The 25,076-nt window shown below is 58.0% G+C and overlaps 1 protein-coding gene across 3 annotated transcripts in view; it reads left to right on the top strand.

Moving 5' to 3' along the window:
* CAPN5 (calpain 5) overlaps nt 1-25,076 on the top strand; it is a 56,154-nt gene that overhangs the window by 2,718 nt on the left and 28,360 nt on the right. The window contains exons 1-3 of one of the 3 annotated variants that reach the window (XM_032640406.1): nt 1,920-2,063; nt 16,684-16,910; nt 23,807-23,938. In XM_032640406.1, coding sequence (XP_032496297.1) covers nt 16,746-16,910; nt 23,807-23,938 — 297 coding nt within the window. In that variant the 5' untranslated portion in view covers nt 1,920-2,063; nt 16,684-16,745. Of the gene's footprint in view, nt 1-1,919; nt 2,064-16,683; nt 16,911-23,806; nt 23,939-25,076 lie in introns of those variants that run through there. The other 2 variants (XR_004351114.1, XR_004351115.1) reach the window with 2 other exon arrangements.

The raw sequence follows: 25,076 nt of genomic DNA, 5'->3' as shown, positions 1-25,076 counted from the left end.
CAAACAATAGCTAGACAATTAGATCTGTTGGGATTTTTTAAAGAAATTATTATTATAAGGATTTCACTTGGGAAACTCGTTACATACAGGAGCAGTGAAGATAGGGGTTTGCTGGCCTGTAGCAAAGAAGATTCTCTCCAGGGCTCTGGTGGGGTGGAGGCTATGGAGTCTCGCAGAGCTAGGAAGAGGGAACTAGGTCACAGCTCTGGGTGACAGAGACTCTCCCAAGACAAGTAGAAAGGGCTTCCCTGTGAGGAAATGAGCTCCCAGTTACAGGGAGATGCAGCAGAGGTTGGACAGCCAGTCAGGAAGCCATCAGAGGTGGCCTTTCCCTGGGGGAGAGAAGAGGAGGAGGGGGATAGAGGAGGAGGAAGAGGGGAAGGACATGAGTGGAGTCAGACAGGGTAGGGAGGATCCCAGTTCTTCCATTTCCTGATTGTGTGACTGGGGCATCTCCTGAGGCTCAGTTCTATCATCTGTAAAATGGGGCTAATGAGGGCTCCTGCCAAGGGTGGTTGTGAGAATTACATGGGAAAAGCACCTGCACAGCAGGCACCGTGATGGCACCATTCGGTGAATCAGTTTATAGCAACCGACCAGCAGGGACCTGGGGCCAGAGCATCATCAGAGCTCCGCCCCTTCCCCCAATTTTTTGGGAGACCAAGCTCTTCCTGGCTTGTCTGGAAGCCTCTCCATCTCAACCCCCAACAAGAGCAGGGCCAATGCCTCCCCCACTGCACCAGGCTGGGTGCCCTGGACAGGTCACTGTCCCTCTCTAGGTCTCTTTCCTCATCTGTCAGAGAAGGTGGGAGCTGCCAGAGATGGGCTCTGAGGTGGGCCCTTCCAGTTCTAACATCCTAGGATGGCTGGGCTTCTAACCAGCCATGTGTACATGTCTCTGTTCTTGGGACCCAGTGTCTTCAGAAAATGAGGGGCTTGGGCTAGATTGAAATAACATTGAGAGCACTTACTTTGAGTCAGGGCCCACTCTAGGGGTTTTACATGGCTCAGTCCATTTAATCCCCACAACAACAGCATGGAGTGGGTGCTACTATAATAATTTTATAGGTGAGGTGACTGGGGCACAGAGAGTTTGGGTCACTTGTCCAAGGTCACACAGCTAATATGAGCCCAGGCAGTGAGTCCAGTGTACATTCTTGCAACCACCACGAAACACTCCTCTTGTGGCTCCAACAGTCGGAAATACAAAAGGGGGGCCGATTGGTCAGAGTGACTTAGAGGTACACTGGGAACACTGGAAGGAGAGATGAGAGGGCCTGAGCTTCTCCATCTGCGAAGTGGGCTGACACAGGCCTCGGATGAGCATAACAAACACGTCTGCCCTGCCGTCCCAGAGCCCCTACTGTGTGCTAGGGCTGGTCACTCACAAACCTTCTCAGTCTTATGTGGGAAATATGCCCCTCCTGCTGTCGCCCCATCATAGCATATTGAGTAAATAAATAATACGGGCCTGGAGCTTGCTTTCCCCATCTGACAAGGGCCCTCCTTGTGACTCCTGGGGTCTGGGTCCCGCTCCTCCAACCAGAATCTTGGGGATGGATATGGACATGGAGATAGGGAAGATATGGGCGCTCGCCTCTTCGAGTCCTTCTTTTCCCAGCCCCCTGCCTCGGTGCCGACCTAGGCTGGGCTCTGGGGAGCTCCCGGAGATGCTGGGAGGGAGGGACCGGAGAACGCGGGCCCGATCAAGCCGATAGGGGTCGGGCTGCGCCGCGCAGGCCGCCAAATCCTCGCCTACTCTCCAGTGGGTAGTCTGCAGCCACCTTCCCGCCCGTTCACCTCACGGCTCGGCGCCACTTCGCATGCGCTGCAATCCTGGCCCTCCCGCCCTGCTGGAAACCACGCCTCTGTCCCCCAATGGGCGGAGGCCGCTGGGCGGGCCCGGCCGCCCGGGAGTCCTAGCTCGAGCCCCGCCCCAGGCCAGTCCCAGCTGATCTCCGGCCGGAGCCAGAGGCAGCTGAGGGGGCCGGTCCAGCTTCCGCTCCAGTGCCAGCACCGAGCCCGGCATCCCCGAGTCCGCTGGACCCGCGGCGGCGCGGCAGGTAGGAGGCGCTGCGCAGAGGGAGGCGTGTGCGAGCGCGCGTGTGTTCATGTGTGTGTTTCGGAGGTGTGTGTGTGTGTGTGTGTGTGTGTGTTACGGGTGCAGCGAGGGCCAGCGCGTGCCCTGTGAGCGCGAATCGGTGGGTGTGGGGCTGCACATCCTGCAGCCGGGGAGGAAGGAGGTGAGCGCTGGCTTTAAGGCCCGGGGAGTGGGGGGGGCGGGGACCTCCAGGATCCGCCCCGGCCCCGGGGGTTCGTCCCCACCCCCGCTCGAGGCTAGGGGCCTCTTCCCACTAAACCCGAGTGTCCCGAGCTGGTTTCATGGTGCTTACGCGCCGGGGTTTACCTCCCGGGGCTTGACCGGCCCTTGCCCTCCTCTTCCTCACAGTTCCCCTTTCCTGTCCCTTCCCAGGCCTCCACCCATTCAATTCCACAACCCCTCCCGGGTACCTCCCCATCCTCCGTCCCCCGGCTTGGGAAAGGGGGCAAGGCCACAATCGATTTCCTTCCTCACCATCTTCCCAGGTTGAATAGGGGCCTTTTCTCCTGGGCTGCTGGCCTTGGGTGTGTGTGTGAGGGGGCCAGGGAGGCAGGGACAGCTGGGGGAGAATGGATCTTGGGCTGCTCTGATCCTGCCACCACCTTTCAGAGTTGGGAGTCTGAGGAGACCCACCTGGGTTCCAGAGGTGAAGCAGGACGGATCGTTAACAGGTGCCAAGTTCTCGCCAGGCTTCATTTCCTGTGGTGGGATTCAGCCCCAGACCCCACAGGGTGGAGGAGAGTGAGGCACAGAGGGTGAAGTGACCTACTCTGTCTCTCAGGGTTGCTGAACCAGAGTTTGCAGCTGGGTTGCCCTGGCTCTCAAACCAGAATCCTCTCCCTACACCAGCATCGAAGAGAGAAGTGCCCAGGGCAGTTATTTGTAGGATCCTGGGGAGGGAGAAATCTGGGCAGACTTCCTGGAAGGGAGGGTGTTTGAGTGTGGGGATCAGCCTACCCTATGAGTGTGAGGCCTCCTGAAGAAACTAATGCATTCTGCTGCAAGGATTGAAAGCCTCCCACCCAGGGTCTTTGGGCCTAGCCTTTGTTGCAGTCCCCAGAGTCCTGGGGTGGGGGTGGGGAGGCCTGGCTGCTTTCCCAGGCTGAGGGTGGGGCAAGCTGGGCCCAGCTGTTGCTGCTTCAGGCCAGAGCTGGGAGCCTGAACGTCGATGTGCTTAGGTGCGGTCATTGCCCTGAGGAACCTCTCTTCTGACTGACGAGGCAGATGGGTCAAACCGAGAAGCCCCTGCCCAGAGTTGCACCCAGTGCTGGGTGCCAGTCCCTGCCCAGGAGCTGGGGAAGGTTTCACTGCAAAGGATATATTGGTGCTGGGTGCTGAAGGATGAAAAGTTCACCAAGCAGAAAAGAAAGGGCAGGGCACTGTAGGCCCAAGGAATAGATGGGTAGAGGCCTGGAAACATGTAACTGAATGATAGCCCATGAGGAGGGGCATTAAATCATCAGATGTGCATCCCAGAAGTGTCATCTTTGGCTCTGTGGTGGGTGAGTTGCTAGGGAGGCCCAAGCAGGGAGAGGCCCCTTCCTCTTTCCCCTCGCCTCTCCCCTCCCCAGCTCCGCACCCAGGGCTAGGCTTGGCACCTGAGGAGGGCATCTGATAGGGCTTCCCAGAGCCGGCACAGGAGGGGGTGGTGCAGCATGGGGAAGGGTGGGTAGGGGAGCCCTATCTGAGATGGAGCCACCACTGGGGGTGGAGCAGGTTTGGGGGAAGTCGATGAAGTGTGAGAGGCCTGTGGGCTTTTGGGGATGACATCCAGGCCACTGCTCCCAGGCCAGTGCTGTCTCTGGCTGCTTCTGCCCCTGCCTTCCCTGTGGGCTCTCAGGACAGCCCTGAAGCCCTGATCCCTGAACAGGTGGCCCTCCCGGAGCCCCCAGTGGCCACAGGGAAGCCTGTCTCCATGACCTGTCCTACCTGCAGGGCCTGTCATTGTGTCACGCCTCCTCCTCGCTGAGACTGGCTCTGCACGTGACCTTGAGGCAGGGAACTTCCCCTGTGAGTCTCAGTTTCCTCATATGCAAAATGGGGGTAAATGCTGCCTAATCATAGGGATTTAGGGGTTGATGATGAAGTTAAATCACATCACTAAAAGTGCTTTACGAAGTACGTGGTGTCCGGTAGTCATTATAACTAACAGTACCTAACAGTCAGCACCACTTAATCCCTTCTTCCCTGGGGGAGGGACAACCCAGAGGAAGGAGGGGCCGACTTTGGGAGGAGAAGGGTGAAAGGAAACAGGGTCTCCCGTTGAAGTGGAAGCCCCTCTTGGCTTCAGTGGTTAAGAACTGTGGCCTTCTCAGCCCTCCTGTGGCGGGGCTCACTATCTGGGGCCTGGCAGGTGAGAAGTCTGTCTGCTGCTGGTCTTCTCACCTCACGCCTGACTTTCTCTGCCCCAGGGTCCTCAAGTGTTTTGAGTGCCTTTAGAACCCCCTCCCCTCCACCCCTCTAGCCCCTCCGGAGACCTCTTCTGCCCCTTCATGCCTCACCCTTTCTGCTCAAAACATTCCTTGGCTGGCAGTGGTCCTCCCGGGCCTCGCCTTGAGGGCCCCAGACTCTGCAGCTTCTCCTCCTCCCTGGGTTGATGGTGATGCCCTGGGATTGCCTCACTTTAGTTCAGGCCGAGCTGCTGACTTCACTTTGGCCTCAGGCCTTGCCTTTCCCTGTTCACTAATGGCAAAATGGGCCAAGTCCCTTTGGGGTTCTAATCCAGGTTTTTTTAGGAAGCCAGCCTTCAGGCTTGGACGTAGGAAGTTGCGAAATGTGAACATTTGCTGGCCTGTAATGGCCCGAGCTATTGCTCCCTGTTCTAATTGTTCAGGGATGTGTTTCTAGGGGTCTCGGCTTTCCCAGGACTAGGGGTATGAGGGTGCCACTGGCTGAGGCTTTGGTGGCTTGTGGGCGTGGACTGTGGTTTTCTGCCACAGTGGTGCATGTGGTCGGCTGTGAGACAGGGGACTGGTGGCCGGACTAGACCAAGCCCATTCATTGGTACCCAGCTGGCCAGCACTTTCAGGGTACGCCCAGGATGGCCTCAGGATCTTGCAGCCTGGGGGACAAAAGGCAGAGAGCCTGCTAGCCTGATCTGCCTGCCCCTGCCCAGCCAGCCCCTGCCCCATTGCCCACTGCTGGGTAACTTCTGCTAGTCAGGGTGAGGTGGTAGGACTCAACTGGTGTGTTACTAATAATATAGTAACTAAGACACTGAAGTTTGGGGTGGCTTGGTTTTCCATTGGAGCAGTTCATCCTCGCTCACTCACTTCCTTGAGCAGGAGAGAGGTGTGAGACTACATACTTACCCACAGGAATGATACTAATGGTATTCATGTCCTTTCGCTGCTGTAATACATGAACACACATTTAGTGGCTTAAAACAACACAAATTTATTCTCTTACTGTTTTGGAGGTCAAGAGTCTGAAAAGAGTCTTATGAGCTAAAATTAAGGTGTCAGGCTGGCTGCTTCTGGAGGCTCCAGGGGAGCCTCTGTTCCTCGTGGCTGTCCGCATTCCTCATGACCTCATCACCCCATTCTCTCTACTTCCGTAACCTCATTGCCTTTTCCTCTTTTGGAGTCAAATCTCCCTCTGTCCCCCTCTTAAGGACACCTGTGATTACATCTAGGGCCCACCCGGATAATCCAGGATAATCTTTCCATCTCAAGATCCTTAATTACATCTGCAAAGTCTTTTTTGCCGTATAAGGTAACATTCTCAGGTTCCAGGGATTGGGATGTTGACATTTTCGGGGGCAGTTATTCAGCCTACCACAGGAGCCAAATGCAGTGTCATTGCAGGCGCCATTCTCAGAGATCCCCCTCCTGGGTGCCCACAGCTGATTCCCCGAGGGGGTCATCCTCAGTGTCTGCTTCCGCCTCAGCCTAGGAGCCTTTGCCGGCAGAGCCTGGGCTGCTGCATCTCTGGCCCCGAGCCCAGCCTGAGGCCACAGTAGGCAGAGCTCAGGGATGTTTGGAAGAGGGGAGCGTGCTGGCGTGTCCCCACGGGTTGACCCAGAGACCAGACCCCATCCTGGGGTCCTTAACGTAAGAGTAGGTTAAGCCTTCCAGAGTAGAGTGCATCTCAGACATTCATTCACTAGCCCCAGTGCTGTGCAGGGTCACTTGATCCCCACCGTCACCCTGTGAAGGCCAGGCCGGGAGCCCCGTTTTGCAGATGGGTATACCAAGGACAGTTGGGGCTAAGTCCTGCCTAGAGCAGAGATGTGTGAGGGGAGCCAGGGGTGAGGGCATGTTGAGCCAGCAGAGCGGGAGACCTGCATTTCATAGATGAGGACTCTGGGGCACAAAGAGGTAACTGTTCTTGTCCCTTTCTGGCCTCATTCTCCCCATCTGAAGATAAGGATGTGGACGGGACATTCCGAGGCTCTGATTTCTCCTCTGGGCATGGGGAGGAGGAGGCATTGCTGTTCAAGGCTGCTTCGGGCAGGAATATGACATGGGGCAGAGCAGCGCCTGGAGCCCGGAAGTGCCGCCAACACGCCACTTGCCCAGAGACGTGGTTGTCATCCTGGGAGGTCGTGAGCCTCCTGGTGCCTCCAAGGAAGGACCCCCAGCCAAACTCCCAGACAGCGCCTGGCTGTGTGCTGTGGACCCTGCCCCAGTGTGGGTCTCCATTGGATCTCCATGGCCAAGGCCATGCTTTGCAGGTCCATTTCTACAGCCTGGTCTCCCTGCCTGCGTCCTGGCCTCCTTTCCATCCAGACTTCTTGTGAATCCTCCAGGAGCCCAGCTCACACCCTGGCACGCTCCCGAGTCCTTAGCCTGGCTTTCAGGGTCCCCATAACCTGGCTGTGGCAGCGTTGCCGTGCTAGCCCTTTCTTCCTCTCCCCTGCACCCTGTCCTCCCGCCTTGCCTAAATGGTTTCCTCCTCCCAGGAGGTTCCGTCTTCCTCTGAACCTTCCACTTCTGTCTCTTAAAAATCACAGCCCACCCTATGAGCTCCTGCTTAGATGCCGCCTCCTCCTCGAGCCTTTCCTGCCCCGTCTGAACGCATCACTGCCCTCTTAGAGCAGATCTCTCTGGCTGGTGCTGGGGTTGCTGTCTCTCCTCCACCAGGCTGACCTCCCGGGCTGAGCCCGGTCCGACTTTTCGCTGCCCCCTTGACCAGGCACAGAGCAGGTGTGGGAAGGTTGAATGGGGGCATGCAGCTGAGTGGGACTCCCTGGAGCTGATGAGTGGGTCACTGCCTTTGCTTGAGGGAGGGAGTGGTGGGCCAGGCAGAGCAGAGCTCTGACATGAGACAGGCTCCTGACTGTCCTGAATGCACCTCTTCCCTCTCTGTGCCCCCTGGGCCTCATCTGTGCAATGAGAACAGTACAGCTCATTTCTGAGGGTGTGCAGGAGTTTGACCTAGGAATTGAGCCTCAGTTTCCCAGTCTGAGAAATGGGCACCATCCCACCAGGTTTCCAACCTTGATTCTTGGAGGCAGGTGGTGCGAGAGGCACAGACTACCTATGCAGGAAGCAGAAAAAGAGGCTGTCCTGGTGACAAACATAGCTGATTGGAAAAGAGCAAGAAGTGTCCCCCTCTCCACCTTTCAATGGTGAGAGCCTGCAGGCCAGAGAGGGCAGGGTCTTGCCTGAGGTCACACAGCCCAGTGGAGCTGAGGCAGCTTCAGTGACCTGATCAAGTCTCATTTTTGTAGGTTGTTTCCCCTGTGGGGAGTGAGCAGCGCCTGTGAGCTGCAGGTGTCAACCCTGCCCCAGTAGGGTAAGGAAGAGCCGCTGCTGCTGCAGCGCTCAGTGGCACCTGCCCCTCCCTCTGCACTTTCTCACCAGATATGCTGCTGGGCTGGGTTTCCCAGGCCCAGTGACTTTCAGTGCCCAAGCCAGCTGCTCACCCTGCCCGATGCCGAGCCTTGGCCAGCCTGCTGCCCACGAAGGTTCCCAGCTTCTTCCTGTCCCTGCTGATGCCCGGCAGATCCAGCTGGATCTCACCTGCTTACTGAGGCTCCCCGGCCCCCTCCTCACAACACCCAGGTCCCAGTGGGAACCGCTGAGGGGCAGAGGCCTGGGGACTCAGCCAGGGCCACACAGCGAGCCAGCCCCGAGGCTAGCTTTCCCCTCATATACACGGCCGGCCGGGGGACATCAGCACCCCAGGACCGCTGTCCCCCAGGACCAGCGAGGGACCCTGAGCCCCAAACATGCCTGGCCCTGCCCTCCAGACCCACTTGTCTCTTAGCACAGAGCGCTTGGTCGGGTTTAGTATTAGAAAGATCACTGCAGCTGGGTGGAGACTGGATTGGACACAGATAGAAACCATAAGGGGAGGGCAGGGGAGAAGAAAGACAGGATTTCCCAGTCCCGGTGACGCCTGCTCGGCCTTGGCCAGAGTGACTCACTGGGCCTGGCCCCCTGGTTCTGCTGCCGGAGCCCCCATGGCCCCGGCGCAGCTCACGCTTCTCGCCCCTTCTCCCCCGCCACCCTGCCATCCGTTCCTCAGCACATGGTGCATGGGGGAGACGGGGTCCTGGGAGGCCACAACACGACCACAGTCGACAGAGAGAGATGTGTTGAGCATGTTAATGAAACGGTGGCTCGTGGGGCAAGAGAGGAGTGGGAGTGGCTCTACAATCAAAGGGAAGGAACTCATTGATAAAACCCGAACTCTGAGGCTCCAGGCCCCCTCCCTGGCCTCTGGCCTTCCCTGCCCTGGCTCTGGCTGAGGCTCTGCCTGGCCCGCGTTACTACTTCAGCACCTGACGCTCGGTCTCACCCCTCCACCCCTCCCTGGCTGCCCCCTGCCCTCAGTGAGAGCCCACTTCCTAAAGCCGGCATCCCAGTCTTGCAAAGCCGGTCCTGCCAGCTTTCCCCACTCAAAGCTCTGCACCCTGGCCTTCCCTCCACCTGCAGTGCATCGTGCCTGCGTGCTCCCCTGCAGGTTCCCGCCTAGCCTTCCAGCCCTGCTCTGTCCAGTTCCATCTTGGAGAGACACCAGCATTCTTCCTGCCCCTATAGCCCCACCTGCAACATGCATTGCTTCTGGGACCACTGACCACAGTGTGTCTGGCTTAGTTCTTGGTCTGTGCCTGTCACCCTGTGCCTCTCCTCCCTGGGACTGCCGTGAGGATCTGACCGCCTCCTGTCAGCTCAGGACCAGCCCAGAGGGGTGCCAGAGAAGACGAGCGCGTTGGAATTGACTGTTCCCTGAATTACAAGCTGTAGCTGTTCAGCCCGTCCCTGGTCGTGTGGCATAGGGGAGGGGCTCTGTTGCCTGGAGTGGGATGTGGTGGGAGGTTGAGGGAGTGGGGCTGGGGTCAGGGAGCTTTGTCTGTCGGGCATCCTTGGCTCCTTCGGCCGGCCCTGGATGACAGCCACTCTGCCGGGCCATGCTGCGCCATGGACACCCACTGTGGGGTGTGGGAACTGCGGCACAGAGGAGGGACCCGCAGCAGGCCTCCTGCAGTCTCCTTTCACTCCCACAACTGGCTGGTCCCCAGGTAGAGTTGGGTCTGCCTCCCACCCAGCTCTGCGTTCACACGTGGGCACACAGGCTCTCTGGCCTGCCTTCCGGTTTTTCTGCCCTGGTCATGTCCTTTTCCAGTGCATTCTCCATGTGGCAGCCAGGTGGATCTCAAGTCCCTGCCCTGCTCAGCACCCTTCCCGCTCTCTATCACCTCAGGATGAAGCCCGATCCCCGCGCCTGGCCTTCCGGGACCTCTGGCTGGGATCCTGGGCAGCCTTGCCTGTGGTCTCCTCCCGCACCCACACCGCCATTCTGCCTCAGCTCAGTTCCTTTCCCTGAGCGCCCTGCCTGCCCTCAGGGCCGAGAACATCTCCTGAGGATGGGGCCTGGCTGGTTGGTACCCCCTCCTCAGAGAGGAAGCTTTGGAGGTGTGTGCCCAGTGGGGTGTGGGGCTGCCACCCCGACCTTGGACTTGAGCACCTCAAAGGTCAAAGCCACAGGTGTCCTGAGAGACAGAGGAGGTGGCTCGAAGGAAGTCACAGCCCGTGCATGAAAAAGGCCGAGCCCCGACTAGTGCTGTGACCCAGCCCGGGCTTCTTCCCTGCTCTACACCCCCTCAGTCTTCGCACCCTGGGTGCCAGGCAGAACCCTACGGGTATGTAATGTCCCCAAAACTGGTGGGATCGGGGTCACTAGATTCAGCTAGGCCTTCTTCCCAGGGCCCCTGCACAGGCTTTTTCTGTTTAAGATTTTATTAAAGCACAACTGACCTACAGAACAATGCTTAAGTCATAGATACATAGCTCTGTGACCCTATCCATGCGGCCACCACCCAGATCAAGGAGCAGTGTTACTGGAACCCCAGAAACCCCCCTCCTACCCCTTCCAGTCACTACCCCCAAAGGCGGCCACCATCCTGCCTTCAACTCACCATAGATGGCTTATATCTGCCATCAGTGGAATCGAAGTATTTTGTTCTCTTGTTTACTATTGTGCTCGTGAGAGCCACCCATGAATTGCATGCAGCAATAATTTGTCCATTTTCATTACTGTATAATATTCCATTAAACACCATATTCATCCTTTCTTCTGGTGATGGACATTTTGGGTCGTTTCTAATTTTTATCTATAACAAATACTACGACATAAACATTCTTGTACTTGTTTTTTTGGTGAACATGTGCACGTGTTTCTGTTCAGTATCTACTTAGGAGTAGAATTACTGAATGAGAGAGTATGCATTTGTCCAGCTTTAATTGATGTGGTCAGATGTTTTTGCAAAGTGGTTGTATCAGTTGACACTCCCACCGCCAACGTGGAAGAGCTGGACTTGGGGGGGAGAGAGAGAGAGAGTGAGTGTGTGTGTGTGTGTGTGTGTGTGTGGTGTTTTCCCCTGCAGCCATTCCGGTCAGGGCGTAGTGGTATCTCATTGTGCTTTTAATTTGCATTTCCTTGATGATTAGTGAAGTCCAGCACTTTCCTTCCATCTATTGGCCATTTGGATATGCTCTTTTTCTAATATTTTCTTCAAAAAGCTTCACTGTTTTACCTTTCGGTTAGATTTGCAGTCTATGTGGAATTGCTTTTGAGCGTGGTGTGCGTTCGGGGTCAAGATGAAGCTTTTCCCACGCGGATAGCTAGTCAACTGAGCGCCATGCATTGAAAAGGCCATCCTTTCCCTAATGCACTGTGATGTCACCTTTTGTCAAAATCAGGTGTCCTTGTCATGGAGGGCTTTCTAGTCTGTTTGTCTACCCTGTGCCAGCCCCACAGTGTCAATCACTAGAGCCTTGTGAAAGGTCTTGTCACCTGTGAGTGTGAGTCCTCCAGCTGCTCTTTTTCAGATGGGCTTGGCTGTTCATGGCCCCCTGAGTGCTGACTCTGTTATCCCACCCCTTAGAGGAAGCCCCAAGGCTCAGAGAGGTGAGGTGACTTTCCCCTGCCACACAGTTCTGGAACGCAGTCTTGGCTTCTTCCTGGGCAGCACCCTGCCCTCCAGGTGTGATGTAATGCTGCGGTTCCCGCCTGCACCACTGGGAACTTAACAGATTTCTTGAAATCACCTTCCTTCTTCCATGATATTTTTGAAAGGAAGCTGTGCATTTACTCTAAATGGAAAGTCAGTATCACTCTCTAAGTACAAGGTAACTGGAAGCATCTTAAAACTGAATGAAAACAACAGAAAAATCCATTCCGTTGCAGCCAGGTGCTGTGGTGCTGTTGCTGTGAGCCTGGGGCTGCCTCTTCCTTTGTGAAGTAGGTGGGCAAGGGCCGGGAGGGTTTCGACACTTGCTGGACCGAACTGAGTTCTCCTTGAGAGAGAAGTGGATGGGGAATAACTTTCTTACTGACTTATTTACTGCCACGTAAAGCAATTTAGAGCGACCCCTAAAATGATCACAGTACTAACGTGGGGCCTGCTTTGGGAAGCCCTGGTGTGATGAGGAAGCTGGAGGCTTGAGGTCCAGCTCATGGGCTGCAGGTTTTGTACATGTTCCTTTTATGTTCTCATCTAAAAAATGGGACTGAAACTGTCTCCTGTTTCCCCCTGGCTGCGGTGGCTGAACTGTCCCGGAAGGCTCAGTGCTATCTGCCCCCGCTGTAGCTGGCTCCTTGTGGCCTGCTGCAAGATGAGCCCTTACTCTGCCCACGCACCCCTGGCCTGTCCCTGCCACCTCCAGCAGGTCCAGGGACAGCAGATCAGGGCACACCCTCCCAGAAGGAGGTACACACTGTTTGCAAGGTGAGGATAGATAGAGCTCCTATGGGGCAGGCCCCGGGGCAGATGCCACCTTAGAGGCTGGGACCAGGAAGGGCTGATAGCAGTTCAGAGGGGTTAGTAAATTGCCCAAGGACACACAGCGCTAAGTCGCGCAGCTGGGATTCAAACTCAGGTCTGACTGACCTGCTGGAAGACTGGGTTCCCTGAGCTCCCTGGTGGGTGCTCCCCTGCCCTTGTTCTGACCCGGGTCAGTGCCCCCATGCTCAGTCTGTGGAATCCCACTGTGCCAGGCTGGGTCTGAATCAACTTGTGCTTTCCTGCCTCTGAGCCTTTGCTTGAGCTGTTCCCTCTGCCTGGAGTGGCCTTTCTCTCCTAAAGCACAGCTGAATTCTGGGTCCAGGCCTTTGTGAAGGCTTCTTTGTGTCCCTCTTGCTGGAATGACTCATATTCCATGCTGCCTAGTGTCTGTTGGCTGCAGTAGACCATGAAGTTCCTTGGGGACAGGAACCCTGAATTGTTGTAACCCTCCTGGCAGGGGAGGCACATAGTAGATGTGACCCAGACATCCGTGCTGACATCCCCCAGGGACACAGTGCGTTGAAGTATGCCAAGTGCTAGTCCATGCGGCCGTGTCTCATTTGATCCTCCCAGAGGCCCTGGCACATTATCTCTTCCTTCCACACAAGGACCATGCAGACCAGAGAGGTGACATGGCCTGTCCAGGTCTCACAGCTTAGGGGGACATTGCGAAACTAAAGCCAAGTCTCCGTCAGGAGCTAGAGAAGGGCTAGGCCACAGCAGAGAGCTCCAGGGCTTTAGCTGAGTCTTCCACGGACAGCATCAGGAACAGGAGGGGAGGAGGGGAGAGAGAGAGAAAGAGAGAGGCCTGATCTAGTGGGAAGGAGCGAGCCCTGGCCTTCAGGAGACCTGAGAGCTGGTGCAGCTCTGACATGGAAAGCTGATCCCCCTTGGGAGTCCTGGGCACTCTTTGAACCTGTTTTTCCCATCAGTGAAGGAATTCCTCATGTATCATCTGTGTTGGCTCATTCAACCCAAATTCACTGAATCCACCCCCGCTCCCCAATGTTGGACACTAGGGATACAGAGAGGAGCAGGACATGGGCTCTGTCCTGGAGGGGTGTAGGCTGGGGAGACAGACGAGTCATATGCAGATGGGGTACAATGTAACGGGCGCTGTCACAGGGGTTCCAGGACTGTGGAGGTAAGGGGAGGAACAATGTCGCACAGGTGGGAGGTACTTGGGCTGAGTCTTGAAAGGTGACCAGAATTCTCCAGGTGTGCGTGTGTGGATGGAACAGTGTGTGCAGAGGCCCTGAGTGGACCACAAGGAGCTTGTAGCACTGGAACCTAGGCCCAGGGTGGAGAATGGCGGGGGGAGCGAGATTGGCAGGGGCAGAGGGAAGAGGGCAGGCTGGGGGGCAGCTGGGAGGCTCAGGCTGTCCTGGTAGTGCCTGGCTCAAACTTCAGTGTCCTGAAGACAGGACGTGCCCCAGCCCCAAGCTCAGACCCAGGGGGAAGAGACCAGGGTTTAGAAGCTGGCTTTCCTGGTTGCTGGTTTATCTGTATCTATCAGTGGTTATGCCTGGAACTAGAGGGAGAGAGCAGAGCTCAGAGGCTGGTGACTCTGACCCCTTGGGCGTGTTGACTCAGTGGATGGAGTGGGAGGCGACTTTGGGGCAGATGGAGGGTGCAGGAGGACAGTCGGCATGAGGTGCAGCCTGTGCAAAGGCCAGGGCCAGAGAGCCTGGCATAAGTAGGCCAGGGTCAGCCTGGCGGCCAGGGGTGAGGCTGGAGAGATGGCTGAACTGGGTCAGACCCTCAGCCAGCCAGGCCTGGTCCCGGTTCTGGACCTGGGCCGAGCCGAGCTTCCCCCTCTCTGTTCGCTCCTCCCTTCTGTCCTAGGAGCAAACCTTCCCAGCAGCGCTGGCCGCTGCGCAGCCTGGACGGTGGCCAGAGCCCTCTTTCTCCACCGGCCTGGCTCTGTGACCTCGGCCAGCTTGCTGCTCCTCCCTGGGTTCTGGGCTCTGAACACTGGAATTGCTAGAGCTGATTTCTGGGCTCCTGCTTTCAGCTTCTTTGATCTAATTCTTGCAGCTTAAATTGCTTCCTAAACAGGCCTTTCAGGAAACTGTGAGGCTCATGGCGCTCCTGCTGGCTGTGTGCAGGAGCCCAGGGGCTGCCTCTCCAGCCTCCCCCTTCTCTTTCCCTCAGGCCCCCAACGCTGGGAGGGTGGGTGGGAAGCGGCAGGGTTATTGGCCTTCCCGGGTAGAGGGATGGCCAGAGAGGTTAAGGGGGTTGGCCTGAGGTCACACAGCAGTGGGACAGGTGGGCCCTGTATGACGTATGGGCAGAAGTTGAAGTGGCTGTGGGTCCAGAGCAGGGGACAGGCCAGCCCTCAGACCCTCGGCAGGCGGGGACCATCAGCCCCGCTCTCCCTTCTGTCCGTCCGTGTTCCACCCTCACCCCTCCATTCTCACCTCCTTCCTTTCCTGTTTCTCCCCTCCATTGAATCCCCTCATCTTTCCTTTCCTGTGGGGCTGGCTCAGCCAGGGTGTGTGTGGGGTGAGCCCTGCCCACGCTTTGGAGTCACCAGGCCAAGATGGAGGCTTCAAAGTCAGAGGATGTGTGTTCAAGTCCAGACTCTGCCATGGAACTCGGACAAGTTGCCTCCCCTCCCTGAGCCTCAGTTCTCTTTTCTGAAAAATGGCAACAGTGAAAGGCCTACCCAGCAAATCCTAAACGCCAGCCTCTAGCCAGGTGGTTTGCACACGGCAGGTGCCAGAGACACAGAGGTTCTCTCTTGGGAATGAGAGGGGCTTTTCTACTTCTGTGCTTCCTCTTCCCTCTGGCCTGCTAAGCAGTCTCCGCAGCCTCTGGTTAATTTTACTGGCATCTTCCAGTTACTGAAGCAACGTTGTTCCCATCTTGGAGATGAGAAAATAGGGAATCAGAGAGGTTGAGTGACTTGTTCAGGGCCACACAGCAGGTGAGGAGTACAGCTGGGACTGACACCCATATCAGTTTGCTCACAAACTCATGTTTGCCCTAGAAGCTGGCCTACCTTGCCTCAGTTTCCCTCAGCTAGGCTGCGAAGTTGGGGCCTGTGTCTTGGGGGTTCGGGATTGCAGTGTTGCCCTGAGCAGGCCCAATGATAAGTAGGCCCGGGGGTGTGGAGATCCCAGCTGGAGCCTGCAGCCCAGATGGAGTGTGAGATACAGGGCCATAGATGGGGCTGTCAGTCAGGTGCCTGGCTGTCCCAGCCTCTGTCAGGGCACCTGGCTGCGGCTCCCTCTCCTCCCCTCCCCTCCCAGAGCCCTTTCCCGAGTTGGTCCCGTCTGGGTCTCTTGCATTTGGTCAGCACACGGCTACGAGGTTCAGGGTGCTGGACTGCGGGGCGCTGATAGGCGCGGCACCTTCGTGTGCCAGGGCTGCGTGTGGATTCAAGTCCAGACTCTGCTGTGGAGTTTGGGCCTCGCAGGAGATGGGCCAGTTGGAAGCCTAGAAGACGGGTCCAGGCTGAACAGAGGGATGTGGGGGTCATCCATCAGCCAGGGGACCCCTGAGGGGGAGGGGAGGTCAGAGGGGGAGTTGGGTCCAGACCAGCGCTAGATGCCCCCGAGGCCCAGGAAGAGGAGACCGACCGTCCAGGAGTGTGAGACGCTGCAAGGTCTGGGAGGCCGTGTGGGAGAGTCTGGCTTCGGAGACTGGAAGGTCACAGGGTGGGGCTGGGAGTCCTCGGGGGAGGTTAGGTCACCAGCTAGAGGAGAGCGCTCCCTACAGAACTGGAGGCATTTATTCCGAAGTGTGGTGGAGAAGGCAGAGTGCTGGAAGGAGGCGGTGAGCGGGGATGTGACTGAAGGCTGGAGGGGCCTCCAGGGCCAAGGGTTCTCCACACAGGACAGAGATGATCTTGCGGCTCTAGGCTAAGGCGTGAGGCTCCGGAAGAGGGAAACTTGGAGACAGTGCTGCCGCCTTCCTGTGGGTGTGACACCAGCCAGGGAGCTGCTGGGTCACCACTGGTCTGATTCTGTCCGGGAGCTCTAGGAAGGCCGGTGGAACAAAGGAAGGGAGGTCGTGGGTGTGGCCAGGCAGCCCTGAGCGCCATCGTGGTTGTGCCCTGTCGGCCCACGGGCCTGGCGTAACCTCTAAGCATCAGAAATGAGGAAATTCAGGCTGTGGAGTTAGTCGGTTCCTCTCCCTGCTCTGTGCGTACCAGCTGTGTGACCTTGGGCAGGTCTCTCCCCCTCGCTGAGCCTCAGTTCCTGGCCTGTGCAATGGGGATGAGGGTGCCCACTTCCCAGACCTGTGGGGAGGGAGCACGCGGGGACCACCTCACTCAGCATATCCCTCGGGGCCTGCAGTCCTCAGGAAGTGATGCTCTTCTGATTTTCTGTCCTCCCAGGTGCCCCAGGAGCTGCCCTCGGCTGCCTTGTCTCGGCCTCCCCTCCCGGGTCAGCGGTCACCATGTTCTCCTGTGTGAAGCCCTATGAGGACCAGAACTACTCGGCCCTGAAACGGGCCTGTCTACGCAGGAAGGTGCTCTTTGAGGACCCGACCTTCCCCGCCACCGACGACTCACTGTTTTATACGGGCACCCCAGGGCCCGGCGTTAGGTGGAAGCGCCCCAAGGTCAGTGTCTGGTCCGAACTGGTGCCAAGGTGGGCAAGCCCAGACCCACCCAGTCTGCGGGGGACAGTGGGTGACTGGCAGGGGTCGCTCTGAGGCCCCAGGCAACCGAGAAAGTGGAGCGGCTGATGCTGGGCCCGCCTGCTGTGGGATTTCATCTGGACGGGGAGCCAGGAGAGCGGCCCCCAGTTCCGTGGCCACCACTGCCCAGCCAGGACCTCTCTGGGCCTCAGCTTCCTTATGAGGAAAGTGGGGCCCTCTGTTCTGCCAACCCTCCTGCCAGGGTCGTTTTTCGGATACAAATGAGGTGACATGGATGTGCCTCTTTTTTTTAGTACAACGTAGAGTGACGTTCAAGTAGAAGGAATTTACTTTGCTGATTATTGCATAGTGAGTTTGAAATAGTCATTTGCTGTAAGTGGAAGGTATTTATTACGATGGATAATCAGTAATAATAGTAATAGTAAAAAATAATAGTACCGCATAGAGCTGTGGGCATTAAAAGAGACGATGCATGAACGCCTGGCACCAAGCCTGGCACCCATAAGCCAGCTGTCACCGTTATTGCTGGGATCTGTGAATTACGGAGCATCTGTCTGGCGGCTCCCTCTGTCCCAGCCTTGGTCGCTGTGGCTGGAACGTGTTGAACAGAAGCTTCTGGCCTCATGGCATGATCTCATTCTCTTTAACCCTGATTCCTGAGTGTGAGAGTGGGTGTCCCGGGGGCCTGGGTGACGGAGAGGCTGCTGAAGGCCAGTGCCCCAGGCCCCCTCCCCAGTCTCCACGGCTGTGCTGGTGACACTGAGAGTTGGTCACACCGGAGGGACTTCAGTGCAGGAGACGGTGCTGGACCGAGGTGCCTGGGGCGGGGGAGGCTCCCCCTCCAGTACTCAGAGGCGGCATCTCAGAGTTGAGGGGTGAGAGCGTGGGGTGTGAGAAAGACACGAGCTTGAGACCTCAGCCTTTCTTGGGACGTGGCAGGAGCGTGGGGTGTGTGGGGTGAAGTCAGGGGAGAGGAAGCCCCGGGGGCCCTGGGGTCGGCAGGGCTGGGCCAGGGCAGCTGTGCTCCAAGGCAGCAGGGATCTTAGGCCAGGCTGTCAGCAGCGTGTGACGGGGGAAGATTTGCACGTTACAAAGTGCCTTCCAGCCCCGCTGGACATTTTGGGAAAGTGAAATTCAGTTTTCACGTTCCTCTCACAGGCCAGGCTCTCAAGTCCCTTCCAATGCACAGAATCCGATGTTCTTGGACTGGGGTGCTTAAGAGGTAGGGAAACCGAGTCCGGGAGGGACAAGCACGTGCCCCGATCGCCCAGCGGGGCGCAGCAGAGCGGCCTGCACTGGTCCTGCAGGCCACTGGGCTGTCCCTTCCTCCCCGGGCTCCTGCCCGCCCTGGCCCGCCTCCCCGGTCCCAGATAGAGGGTCCTTGGTGCCCCCTGGGGACCTCAGCCCCATGAGCTGCGCTGCCTTGGTTCTCCGAACTCCCAGCCTCCTCCCGGCCTGGCCTGAGACTCCTGCCCCTTGGTGAACCCCCAACCCCCATGGCTTCCTCCCTCTCCTGTGTTTGGTGGGTGGGGAAGGAGGCCGGCCTCAATAGGCCTTTGTGAGGCCTTGGGTGCTCGAGCTCTCTGCCCTCCTCTCACTCCACCCCCTCGCTGCTCCCCTCCTGGCCCTCTGCTGCCCTCTGGCCATCACTCAGACATTCTAGATCCTGTGGCTCTGGAAGGAGGCTGGTGAGGCATGGCTGGGGATGGTTGGGCTTGCTGCAGTGAGAGGAGGAAATGCCAAGCTGGCTGGGCTCAGCATCCCCCTGCTGTGTGACCCTGCTGGAGTCACCTGCCCTCTCTGGGCCCTTTGCCTGCCAGTTCAGGAGTCCTGCCACGGCACACTGCACCTTCGCTGCCTTTCTCACTGGGCTTGGTGCCTAGTTGTCCCTAGACACATAAAGAGGGGGAGCGGAGCTGCCCCTGCCTTGGATGTGGAGGCCAGTGACAGGCAGCTTGTGGTGGTTGGCGTTGAGACGGAGACGACTGAGCGGGGCCCAGGGGCGGCGGTGGGGGTCAGTTCTGGGTTGGGAGGCGGTTCAGGTCCAGGCACTTCTGAGTGGTGTGGGATGACGGAGTGAGACGGTGTGGACTGGGGTGTGTGTGATGGACGGCCCTTTGTACGTGGGGCTGTAGGTGGTGGCAGGGTGGGATGGCGGGCAGGCCCTGCTCCACAGCGTGCGGGATGTAGGGTTGGTGGAGCAGGAAGTCAGGCTCACTTGCCTCAGGCTGGTGGGGTGGGGCCAGCCCAGTGGGGTGACCATTAACTCCCTTGAGGTGGAGCATGGCCTGAGGCAGCCGTGTTTCTATGGAGTCCCATTTCCTGGGTCCTGTGTGTGACCTTACTGTTTACAAATGGAGCAAAAAGCCAACTTTCTCAAAGGCCCAGGGGAAGCCCGTCTTCACTCCCACCCCTCCCCTAGCTCCTTCTCTTGACATTAGTTGTGGCCTCTCTGCTCTTGGGGGGATCTCCTCGGCCAGCCTCCCTGCCTGCCAGCCTCCCTCTTCTTTCTCCCAAAATGGAATGAGGAGGCTGGCTTTTGAGCCGGATGGCCTTGGCCCTACCTTGCAGGAGGTGTGACCTTGAACAAGTCACTTCCCCTCCCCGGGCCTCAGTTACCTCATCTGTGAGTGGGGAGAATAGTTCTCGCTGCTCCTGGTTTCTGGAGGTTGAAGTGATTTGAGGTATATCTGTGCTGTTCCACACACAGGGGGCAGATGACAACCTCCCTGCTCTCACCACCTGCTCCTGCCGGCCTGGTGTTGGGGACCCAGAGCCAGCCCTGCCCGGAAGTCCCATCTCTTGGACTCTCTGGTCCACTTCAGTCCCACCCAGGGCACCTGCCTCGGCCCACGCCCTCCTCCCAGGTCCAGTGTTTCTTTGTTTTTGTTTTTCCCATTCAGTAAACATCTGCTGGCCTCCCTTAGGGGCCTGGCCAGGGAGATAAGAGGAGTTAAGAGACTGGAGGAGGCCTGTGACTCCGGGGGAATCCCAAGGGGATGGGTGGATGGGAGGCTTCCTCCTCTGTCAGGCCCAGGGCCTTAGTACCGCCGCTTCTCATCCCCGCGTACCACTCCACCCCATGTCCCCCCTTGCTGCACTGTGCCTTGTCCCATCTCTGGGGATGATAAGCCTGCAGGTCCTTTGCTGGAACCAAGAAGGGAACAAATAGGGATTCCCACAAACAGACGTCAGTTTTGGAACCTCCCAGAATTCTCGCGAGGTGGCCTGGTGGTCCCCAGCCCCATCTGGGGCTCATGCTCACACCAGCACCTGGAGAAGGCCCCGCTCCTTGGCTGTGCTGAGCGTTAGGCCCCTTTATGCCGTGAAGCAGGCAGTTCGCGTCAAGTCCAGCCACCTGGGCCTCTGCCCTGCCCTGCCCAGGAATGATCCCCTCCCTGGCATGTGCTGCGGTGGCCTTGAAGGATGGGAGGATGGGGCGGGGGGGGGGCAAGTCTGTTGCAGAGGGGTTGGGGCACAGGCTGTAACCCCTGAGAACACTGCCCTGTTTTCGGTCCCAGGCAGAGGTCCTGCTTCCTTCCTGGGCCTCAGTTTCCCCATTCTAATCGATTCCAGCTGTGATCTTAGCTTCCAGGAGGGAGGTGACTGGGGTGAAGGTGGATGGATGAGGAGAAGGGGGGAGAGCGGAGGGGCTGAAGGTGCCCTGGATCCGTTGACTAGCTGCCTTCCTGTTTCTGCACCGGGCCTGGAAACCTGAAGTTCTGGTTCAGTGAGGAGATGGTTATGGGCTGTGACCTATGTCCGGTGCAGCTGGCCTGGCAGGCTGGAAGGGGCCGAGAGGTGAGAGGTGACCGCAGGAGCAGGAGGCTGTGCCCCACAGAGACGTACGTTGACCGGAGGAGTGGTCACCCCAGCCCTGTCCTGCAGGTCACTCTGCTGTCCCTTCCTCCCAGGGTTCCTGCCCGCAGCAGAACCTGCCAAGTCCTGTTCCTGACACTGGAGGTGGGCAGAGCCAGACCTGGGCCCTGCCCTGCAGCTCTCAGGCTGGCGAGGGAGACCCAAAGGTGAACTTCAGGGAGGGCAGCGTTGGGAGGGAGCACAGCTGGCTGGGGGCCCCGGGGAGGATGGCGTCACAGGTGGCATCGGTCTCGAGGCTGTGGCTGGATCCCATCTTGGGGGGCAGTTTGGAGTCTCCATTCCCCTCTGGAGCCTCCCTGCCCATCAGCCCTCTCCATGCCTGTTCTGCTGGCGTCACCGCCTCCAGGCAGCCTCCTCTGATCTCTCCCTGGGTTCCTGCTGTCACAGCTGTGCTCACATGGAGGGTTACACTCAGGCTTCTCCTCCTCAAGGGCTCTGCCTGTGGGCTGGGAATTTTCTGACTGGCTCTGCCCTCTGTGCTTAGCCAATGGCCCAGGGAAGGTGGAACGACAAACACTCGTCTTGAGAAGCCGGGGCTCTATGGTGACAAAGGTGAGGGTCTGCGCTGCCCCTGACCCCTTGGTCTCATTGCCATATAGCAAGTCCCCCAAGCTGGGCTAAGGACAGGTGCAGAGGATGGAGAAGGGATGGTAGCTTTGTCACTCATAAGTCCTGGCCCAGCTGGAGGCTCTGGAGCTGACTGTCTGAGTTGGAATCTCAGTTCACCTCTTCCTCTGTGGCCCTGTGCAAATGACTTACCCTCTCTGTGCCTTGGTTTCCTCATCTATAAAACGGGGATGCTAACCGTACGTGTCTCACAGGGTTGTTCTGCACAGCTGGGCACACAGCAGGTGCCCAGTCATTGCAAGCTGTGTCTGATTGTTCCATTCAGGGTGTCCCAAGGTGGCCGCTGGACTCCAGGGCCAACCCCAGGTACCGCCGCCAACCTCAAGTCGTTTCTCTATCTTGAGCTGGCAAACCCGCGCCTCTCCTGGCAGCGGGAACACACCCAGACCACCATCTCCTCTCCGCTCCCTCCCAGGCTGGCAGATTTGCCCCAGGTCTCTGCTCTATCACAGGGAGTCAGGGCAGTGCCGAGCCTGGAACCAGGGACTCCGGAGCCCTGAGCTCAGTCTCTCCCAGGGGCCAGAGAAGTGTCTGGGACAGGCTGGGGTGGCTGGACCTGCCCACAGGCTGCCCTGGCAGTGCCGCTTAGTGGGAAGGAGAGCTCTATTGCGGGGGCTAGGCTCTGTCTCATCCATCCACTTGCCTCATGACCCTAGGTGTCCCTGCCCCATCCTGGGCCTCGGCATACTCCTCTGTGGAATGGGTGGTCCTGTCTCTGTGCAGGGCCCACAAGGGGGAGGGGTGCCTCGGAAGTCACTTCCTCTGATGCCAGGCGGTAGCTGTCTCTTTTCCCATGGGGGGGATGTGGCTGGGGTCCTCCAGGTACGAAGCCCCCCTCCACCCTTGTCCTGCCTGCTCTTCCGGACTCCAGGGAGGCAGATGCTAAGTCATGGCTCCCTATGGCTCAGAATTCTGAGCTGGGCCTGGGAGATAAGATAAGGACGGCAGCTGGGTGGGAGGCAAAGCCACTGCTTCCTGAGAACTCACTGGGTTTCCAGCCTCACTGGGTTTCCATGACCTGGGGCAGTTCCGCAGTCTGTACTCTGGGGGAGCCTCTTGCAGCTTGGCCCTGGGTCACCCTGAAATCCCATCTGGAGTGCTCACGCCCTCAGGGGAGTTACAGCGCTCAATGGCCCTCCCAAACTCTGGTTTTCCCAGGCAGAGGTGGCAACAGGAGTCCTGAACACCTTAGTGAGACCTGATGGCCCTTTGCCCTGTTTTCCCCTGCCAGGTGCGCTGCCTGCATGTTCTGTGGAGTCCTTACACAGCCCTGCAAGCATAATAATCTACTTCCTTTGCACGGGGAGGAAATGGAGGCTCAGAGAGGTTGAGCCACTGGACCAAAGTTGCACAGCCCGTAAATGGGGAGCAGGAATTTGAATTCTGACTTCCTGACTCTGCTGCCCTCTGCTGGCTGCCTCCGGTAGGCCCTCAGTAGCTCTGTTGTGATTGCACTGGTTCAGGAGCACCAGCTGAAGTGGAGGCAGGTCAGTGCTGTGTGGCTGGGGTATGTTGTTCAACCTCTCTGGGCCTCAGTTTCCTCATCTGTGAAATGAGCACAATACTCACCTCTCAGGACCGTGGTGAGGATAGATCACAGTGCCAGCAGGAAGGAAGGCATGTCTCAGTGTTTACCTCCCCCAGCCCGTATTGTCGCCCCCCTTGGAGAGCAGTCACTCGCTCTCAGCTCTGTGGAGTGAAGATGCTGATGGGTGAGGAGGAGGGGACTGGGGTGGGCACTCGGGGAGCTCTGGGGGTGTCTGCTCAGCTCTGCTCAGCATTTGCTTGCTGTGTGTCCTTGAAAGTCACTGCCTGTCTCTGAACCTTCATTCCTCGTCCATAAAATGGAATAAAAATGCTACACTGCTCAGGTGGAGTGAGGGTCAGATGAGACAGCCCGAGGATGTGCCCACATGGGTCCTGGGATGGTTGTCTCCTCGCTTCTCCCTGGCCCTTTGCACTCGTCATGTGCAATTCTGATGTGTTTCTGCCCTGCACCTCACCCCACTTTGTGACTGTGGGCCCCTGAGAGCTGGCTGGGATGGGCCCTGCAGGGCTGCTGGTGCTGGAGGATGATGGACACTGAGCCCTTGCTGGTCAGGGAGGACCACAGAGGGCAGGAGGAAGGTGGTGGCCTGGGTCCAGGCCCTCGAAGTCCTTCCACAGTATTTGCTCATCATCCAAACTTCGGCAGAAGAGCAGAGTTCTTCAGCCAGGGGAGGGGAGAAGGGCTTTCTGGGCAGCCCTGGGGGAAGCTGGATTTGGAGAAGCTGACCCAGGGCCCCAGTAGGCAAGGGGAGGCGTGCGAATCTCCACGCAGACAGTGAGGTCTCCTCTCGGCTTCTCCACAGGACATATGCGAGGACCCCCGCCTCTTTGTGGATGGCATCAGCTCCCACGACCTGCACCAGGGCCAGGTGGGCAACTGCTGGTTTGTGGCGGCCTGCTCGTCCCTCGCTTCCCGCGAGTCACTGTGGCAAAAGGTGAGGCCTGGGTCAGGCAGGGGTGCTGGGGAGACTTAACTCAGCCTGGCGCCCTCCCCATCAGATGGGGGAGGTGCAGCCTGAGTGAGCAGGTGAGACCTTATGACAGCCTGTGCGGGGATGGGGCCGGGTGATGCCAGGGCTCCCCAGTACTCACTGAGCATCAGAATTGCCTTCCCTGCCCCTGCCAGCTCAGGGGCAGGTGCTGGGAATCTGCAGAGCTCCCAGTTCTGATGCGGCCGCTCTTGACTGTTGGGGGCCCCCTGAGCAGAATATGCACCTGTGAAATGTGGAGGCTGCCTAAAGCATGTGCAGTGTGGAGACACCACTAACTGCGGCTCAGGAGACCCCTGCTAGTATCTGCTGTGCGACTTGGCCAGCTCTTGCCCTTCTCTGGGCCTCACTCTTCTCACTCTGAATAGCTGGAGGGATCCAGACAATCCTGTTTCATGATTCATGGTTCCAAGCAGCTGATATTCTGGACCAGAACCACAGGGTTTTAGGTTGGAAAGAATGGGCTCCGGTCCTGACACTTCGCCCTCTTGTGGCAGCATTCGGCGGTGCAGCCCGTAAGTCCAACACTGAGAGCGCTCCCTCCTTGGGGAAGCAGGGAGGCTGGAGTTGCGGTTTCTAAAGAGTAACCGATGGGGACTGCATCCTGGGTTCCCACGCCAGCAAATACAAGTCATTGCCCCTATCTCATCCCTGCCCTTTCTGCTCTTTCTGTAGGGACTAGCAGTAGGGCTTAAGAACACCGGGCATCCGAGTCTTGCAGGCTCAGGTGCGAGTCCCAGCCTCGCCGTTTCATAGCTTTGTACTTAGCCTCAGGTTACTCATCCAGAAAGGTGGGATATCAGAGTAGCTCCCTCTCGGGGAGCTGTGAGGGTGGAACAAGGTACTGTGCTTAAAGGGCCTTGTGCAGTGCAGCGCTGCAGTGACCCCAGTGTTGTGATCATTAAGATTCATGGAACATACTGGGTGTTCCTGGGCAAGCAGGGTGCAAGGGGCAGATGAGTTTGTTCTCATCCTCTGAGGCGTCCCTCAGCCATCAGAGGGAGCTGTGCCCTTCGCCGAGGCTGGGACTGTGGTAGGTGTCCTGTTGTCATGTCTTCTGAACAGGGGTGTGACCTCTCAAAGC

This window comes from Phocoena sinus, chromosome 8 (assembly GCF_008692025.1).
Source record: "Phocoena sinus isolate mPhoSin1 chromosome 8, mPhoSin1.pri, whole genome shotgun sequence".
NCBI classification, from domain to species: domain Eukaryota; kingdom Metazoa; phylum Chordata; class Mammalia; order Artiodactyla; family Phocoenidae; genus Phocoena; species Phocoena sinus.
This window is presented reverse-complemented; position numbering and strand designations above follow the sequence as displayed.